Genomic DNA, 7,011 nt, shown 5'->3' with positions numbered 1-7,011 from the left:
GTGCGTGTCTCTCTCTGTGTGTGTCTCTGTCAGTGTGTCTCTGTCTGTGCGTGTCTCTGTCTGTGTGTGTCTCTGTCTGTGTGTGTCTCTGTCCGTGCGTGTCTCTGTCTGTGCGTGTCTCTGTCCGTGCGTGTCTCTGTCTGTGCGTGTCTCTGTCCGTGCGTGTCTCTGTCTGTGCGTGTCTCTGTCTGTGCGTGTCTCTGTCTGTGTCTCTGTCTGTGTCTCTGTCTGTGCGTGTCTCTGTGCGTGTCTCTGTCTGTGCGTGTCTCTGTCTGTGCGTGTCTCTGTCCGTGCGTGTCTCTGTCTGTGCGTGTCTCTGTCTGTGCGTGTCTCTGTCTGTGTGTCTCTGTCCGTGTGTGTCTCTGTCTGTCTGTGTCTCTGTCTGTGCGTGTCTCTGTCTGTGCGTGTCTCCGTCTGTGCGTGTCTCTGTCTGTGCGTGTCTCTGTCTGTGTGTGTCTCTGTCTGTGTGTGTCTCTGTCTGTGCGTGTCTCTGTCTGTCTGTGTCTCTGTCTGTCTGTGTCTCTGTCTGTTTCTCTGTCCGCGCGTGTCTCTGTCCGTGCGTGTCTCTGTCTGTGCGTGTCTCTGTCTGTGCGTGTGTCTGTCCGTGCGTGTCTCTGTCTGTGCGTGTCTCTGTCTGTGCGTGTCTCTGTCTGTCTGTGTCTCTGTCCGCGCGTGTCTCTGTCTGTGCGTGTCTCTGTCTGTGTTTCTCTGTCTGTGCGTGTCTCTGTGTGTGTCTCTGTCTGTGTCTCTGTCTGTGCGTGTCTCTGTCTGTGCGTGTCTCTGTCTCAGCCAGCCAGTCACTTACCTACCCAGCCACTCAGCTACCCAGCCACTCAGCTACTCAGCCATTCAGCTACCCAGCTACTCAGCTGCCCAGTCACTCATCTACCCAGCCACTCAGCTACGCTGCTAGACAGCCACCCAGCTACTCAGTCACTCAGCTACTCAATCACTTAAGTGCCCGACCACTCAGCCACTTAGCTACCCAGTCACTCAGCTGCCCAGTCACTCAGCTACCCACTCAGCCATCCAGTCACTTACCTACCCAGTCTCTCAGCTACCCAGTCACTCTGCTACCCAGCCAGTCAGCCACCCAGCTACTCAGTCACTCAGCTACCCACTCAGCCACCCAGCTACTCAGCCACTCACACGCCCAGCCTCTCAGCTACCCAGTCAGCCGCCCAGTCACTCAGCTGCCCAGTAATTCAGCTACCCAGTCTCTCAGCTACCCAGTCAGTCAGCTACCCAGCAAGTCAGCCACCCAGCTACTCAGTCACTCAGCTACCCACTCAGCCACCCAGCTACTCGGCCACTCACACGCCCAGCCTCTCAGCTACCCAATCAGCCACCCAGTCACTCAGCTATCCAGTAATTCAGCTACCCAGTCTCTCAGCTACCCAGTCACCCAGCTACCCAGCTAGTCAGCTACCCAGCCACACAGTAATTCAGCTACCCAGTCTCTCAGCTACCCAGTCACTCAGCTCCCCATTCAGCCACCCAATCACTCTTCTACCCAGTTATTCAGCCACCCAGTCTCTCAGCTACTCAGTTACTCAACTGCCCAGCTAGTCAGCTACCCAGTCACTTAGCCAACCAGTCACTCAGCTACCCAGTCACTCAGCCAGCCAGTCACTCAGCTACACAGCTACCCAGTCACTCAGCTACCCAGCTAGTCAGCTACCAAGTGACTCAGCTACCCAGTCATTCAGCCACCAAGTCAATCAGCCACCCATTCACTAAGCTACCCAGTCATTCAGCTACCCACTTAGCCACCCAGTAATTCAGCTACCCAGCCACTCAACCAGCCAGTCACTCAGCTACTCAGCTACCCAGCCACCTCAATAGCAGGCTGTGTGATATGCAAATTACCAAGTGCTAACTAACGTGAGGCTATACGCGGTCCCTTTACAATACAAAGCTATACATAGTGCTACCTATAAATATCGATACCCTAAGGACTTAACAGGGTTTGCCGATCCTCTTATCCGGAATATTATTATCCGCAAAAATCCCCATATCCACCACGGCGCTCGTGCCAGGCTAGGTGCACCTTGAGGCCGTCACGCGAAGTGTGTAAGGCAGACCCCAGGTGCCATAGGTTGACTGCCGTGCCAGGCTAGGTGCAGCAGGTCACGGAACTCGACCCCAGGTGCTCCTCTGCCCTCCGTTGTTGTTGCTGGAGGGCGACTGTCTCCAACTGGCCGGCAGCCTAAACGTGCACCTAGCCTGGCACTGCCCAGTAGCGTCCTTCACGACCCTCCTCTTCCACACAGAGGCCGATCTTGACACCGCTGGTACCGGTCATCGGCAAGTCCACTCAGCTCCGCGTCGTCCCGTAACCCCATCAGCGCCATCTCTTCTCGAGCCTGTGTAGCGCGCGGCCAAACAGAAGTTGCTTGACCACGGGGTGCTTGGGCATGCGGGCTACGTGACCCAGCCATCCACACACCCACAAACAACCACACACAACAACAACAAGAACAACCGCTGTAGGCCACTAAATGGTGGTGATGTCACCACAGTGCTTATGTGCACTTTAAAGCCACGTGAAGTGTTGAACGCCCGCTAACGGAAGTTCACGTGGAAAGACCCAGCAGGTGCCATGTGTTAACTCGCTGAGCTGACTGTCCGATGCACCACCTGTGCCCCCTATTGTGCCAACTTGCTGCGCTTTAGCTGCCCGGCGCTCCGCTCGTTGTTGTGAGCGTCGCTCCTCCGCCTTCCGTTGCTGTTGGAGGGCGACTGCATCCAACTGCCCAGCAGCGGTCCTTCACGAGCCTCCTCCACAGAGGCCGATCTTGACACCGCTGGTACCAAAATCGGAAAGTCCACTCAGCTCCACGTCCTCCTGTACCACATCACTCCATCTCTTCTCTAGCCCGTGCCGCACCCGTTTAGCCCCCTCTATCTGGCCGAACAAAATCTGTCTAGGCATGCGGTGGCTGGGCATGCGGGCTACGTGACCCAGCCAACGCAGCCTTGCCTGTCGGAGGAGCTCACCGATGGGACAGTATCCAGATCTTTCAAGGATTTGTGAGCTCCTCACACAATCCAGCCTGGATGGATCGTAGGCAGGGCAGCCTAAATGTTTATAACCGGTGAAGATGTTCAAATTAGGGGGGTCCACGTTTTGAAGCATAAAGAAGGGAGGGCATGACCGTGGCCGAGAAGACCCGAAGCTTCATGTGGAGTGACCGACCAGGTAGATTCTACACAGCGTTACGCTCGAATGATTTGGAGTGAGACCTCTGCCATCAAACGAGAGCTGGTCTTAAGCACACTTCCCAGGCAGGGACAACTCTCCACTCTTTCCACAACTGCCCCACCACCAAAGTGGAGTTGAAGGGGTGGTGGAGCTGATGGTAAGGCCCCACCTCTTAGTGGCACGCTCCAGGTTCAGCAGCAGCGCCTCCAACTCCTCCTCTAAGTAAGCACCAATCACTAGATCACCAGCATGCATAAGATGGTTGCTCAATAGGGAGCCATCCCTTGACTGTACCCGGGCATCGATCAGCCTCCCATTGTTTCTGTACCAGATGGAGATTCCTCCAGTACAGCCATGGAAGGCTTCACGAACTACGTGGTCAAAGATTATGTTAAATAATGTGGGAGCCAGAGGATATCCCTGTCGCACCCCAAGGTGAACAGGGAATGGCTCTGACTCCCGGCCACGTAGTTTTACCCGGGCCCGCTCACCATCATGAAGGTCCTTAATGATCGTGATCAGAGGGTCAGGGACTCCGAAAGCACGAAGAACAAATCAGATCACAGGCCTACTGATGGTATCATAGGCCTTGACCAGATCAATAAAGCAAAGATGTAGGTCTTATTAGAATTCCCTACACCTCTGCTGTAGCAGACGGACAGAAAATATGGCATCTGTGCAGGACCGCCCTTTCCTGAAACCACATTGGGGCTCTGCAAGCCTCTCCTCAACGTGCCTGGCAAGGCGATGTTGAATAATCCTTTCCAGGACCTTTCCCGGCACACTGAGGAGTGAGATGCCCCCTTAGTTTTTACAGTCTGTGCGGTCCCCCTTGTTAAAGAGGGGGACCACCAGGGCATCCTTCCAATTCTGCGGAACCCGTTCAGTGGTCCAGACTGTTATTATGATGTGATATAGGGGCACAGCCTCAGCAGGGTCATCCCCACTTTGCCCCATGATGTTTTCCAGGCTGAGGGATTTCTCCTCCCCTAAGACCTCACAGAAATGCTCAGCAAATCTGCAAACCTGTTCCTGGGGAGTCACAGATCGGATCACCGTTCTTTCCCCTGAGGGTGGTGAAAGGTTTGGCGCTGCAAATACTTTTTTGATGGAGTTAAATAGAGATTTGTGATCGCGGGCTGCTGAGGCAGACTCCATCTCCTCAGCAACCCGCGACCACCACCCATCCTTGCAGCGCCTCACGGCTCTCCGAACCTCCAAGCGAAAGCTGTGGTAAGCCTCCTCATTCTCCGACATGGGATGCTGTAGATGGCGGGAGTGGGCTGTCGCTTTTTCTCAACCATCCTGAACACCTCCTCTGTCAGCCAGGGTCCCTGGGGAGGTCTGGACCGCGTACCCAAAGCAGCCATTGCAACTGCATGAGCCACAGTCCTAAACCTCGCCCATTTCCCCTCGGCATCAGGAGGAGTGGGGGACGATGCCAACCTCAGCTGCAAGCGAAGATAAAATTCTCGCTTGCAACTTTCATCAGCTGGCTGAGACCATGCCACTTTAGGTTGGGATGGGGTCCTGGGTGTACACCCACCACCGGAGTGGAAGAATTGCAGGTGCATTTTACAGATGACAAGCCGATGGTCAGTGGGCAGATCAGCTCCACGGTAGGTCCTGGTGTCAAGGACATCATTATATAGTCCAGCAGATGTTCTTGCTTGGACCCAGCATGCATCCATGATGTTGTGTGGATGCGCCGATGCCGGAACAGCGTGTTGGTAATAACAAACCCATGGGCTGCACAAAAGTCTAGCAGGCTACTACCATTGTTATTGAGCTGATCTGGCCGATGCCTTCTAATCACTACAGACCAGTGCCAGCATCATGACCAACTCAGGCATTGAAGGATGACTCAAGGGACCACTTCAGCTAGCACCTGTGACAGGAGGTCATAGAAGGCAGTTTACTCATCGGCTTTGCCTGCATCCCTCCACGGATGTTCATCTTCGGTGGGGGCATAAGTAACCACGACCACCACTCCTCGCCTCCGGTTGATGGGAAGGCGAGCCCACAGTAGCCTGGGGCTTACAGCTTCCCACACCTCACCGCCACGCTCCCACACCCCCTTCATTCGTTTGTTCAAAAGAAGAGCCACTCCCTGCTGTTTCCTGCCCCGAGTGGAGAAATGTCCACCCCTAATGATGACAGGAGGCAGAACCGTATTCCACAGAGGTCCAGGCGGTTACCGGTCCATCTCCCGGCAGAGGAGAGGCAGCCTCTCCTCCGCAACAACGAGAGTCCGGACATTCCACGTGGCCAATCTCAGTGTTCTCCTGTTCCTGGGCGAACCCTGAGAGGGGTGGGGGGAGGGGGGGGTTCAGTCTCCTGGCTCTGCCAGATGGAGTTCGGCCAGAAGGCGTCACGAACGCCTGCCCCCCCCCCCCCCCCCCCCCCAGGGGTCTCTAGCGCGTTGTTCATTTCGGTGTTTCCAGCGTGGTGCTTGGTAGAGAAAAAGGTGCCAGGCGGAGGGGTTACCAGCCCCTCGCATGCACCGATCTATCTACATGGACACCCCCCACACACAGCCAAAGACAAAGATCCCCCGGCACGGCACACGAAGGGGGTGGGTGGCCAACACCACGCCCGGCCGCCTTTGTCTTCCTAGTGGCGATGTTTACATCCACCACACCAGGTACTTATTTGAGGCTGAGTCGACCTAGGGGAGGCCCGGGACCGGTTCAGATAATCGTCACTGGTGTTGGCCGTGAGCGGGAATCGAACCCGAGTCGCCGGGTTCGTAGCGCAGCGTAGCGCTAACCACTACACCACCGCTCCCCAACCCACAGCCACGCACACAGCCACGCACACAGCCACGCACACAGCCACACACACAGCCACGCACACAGCCACACACACAGCCACACACACAGCCACGCACACAGCCACACACACAGCCACGCACACAGCCACGCACACAGCCACGCACACAGCCACACACACAGCCACGCACACAGCCACACACACAGCCACACACACAGCCACGCACACAGCCACACACACATCCACGCACACATCCACGCACACAGCCACGCACACAGCCACACACACAGCCACACACACAGCCACACATACAGCCACGCACACAGCCACGCACACAGCCACGCACACAGCCACACACACAGCCACGCACACAGCCACACACACAATCCACACACACAGCCACACACACAGCCACACACCTACACGCAACAGCCACCAGAGGCCGCTACACCGCGTCGTGCTGCTGCTGGAGGAGGCGCGTGATCTCGGCCATGAGGCCTCCTGCGTCCGTGGGCCTCGCCACGTCCTCGCCCAGCCTCGACAGGGCCTCCTCGAAGCCCACCTCCTCCTCCTCAACCTCCTCCCCAACCACCTCCTCCTCCTCCTCCTCGGCCGCCGCCACCTCGCCAACCTCCACCTCCTCGCACGCCCTCCGACGGCCTCCGTGCCGCTTCTCCTGAGCGGGCCGCGTGGAGGAGCCCCGGCCGGCGTTCGGATCCTCCGCGGAGGGACCGCGGCCCTCCGGACCGTTCGCGGAGGAGCCCCGGCCACGCGGATCCTCCGCGGAGGGACCGCGGCCCTCTGGACCGTTCGCGGAGGAGCCCCGGCCACGCGGATCCTCCGCGGAGGGACCGCGGCCCTCCGGACCGTTCGCGGAGGAGCCCCGGCCACGCGGATCCTCCGCGGAGGGACCGCGTCCGTGCAGGTCGTTCGCGGAGGAGCCCGGAGGGACGCCGGCACCCTGCGACCGGGCGCGGAGACCCATCGGACCGCTGGGCGGACCTCTGGCGGTGCCGTGGTGGACGGGGCCCGAT

The 7,011-nt window shown here is 57.7% G+C and overlaps 1 protein-coding gene across 1 annotated transcript in view; it reads right to left on the bottom strand.

Annotated features, from left to right (window-relative positions):
* Positions 1-604: 604 nt before the first annotated feature.
* The window catches only part of LOC142908188 (uncharacterized), a 32,675-nt gene continuing 26,268 nt past the window's right edge, over positions 605-7,011 (bottom strand). Inside the window, exons 5-6 of the mRNA XM_076058508.1 lie at positions 6,397-7,011; positions 605-2,366 (exon numbers count right to left, since the gene is read on the bottom strand). The exon at positions 6,397-7,011 is cut by the window's right edge and continues 1,243 nt beyond it. Of these exons, the coding sequence (XP_075914623.1) occupies positions 6,423-7,011 (589 nt within the window). The 3' untranslated portion in view covers positions 605-2,366; positions 6,397-6,422. The remainder of the gene's footprint in view (positions 2,367-6,396) is intronic.

This window comes from Petromyzon marinus (assembly GCF_048934315.1).
Source record: "Petromyzon marinus isolate PM22_M1 ecotype Great Lakes invasive population chromosome 76 unlocalized genomic scaffold, UKy_Petmar_22M1.pri1.0 chr76_unloc.1, whole genome shotgun sequence".
Lineage (NCBI taxonomy): Eukaryota > Metazoa > Chordata > Hyperoartia > Petromyzontiformes > Petromyzontidae > Petromyzon > Petromyzon marinus.
This window is presented reverse-complemented; position numbering and strand designations above follow the sequence as displayed.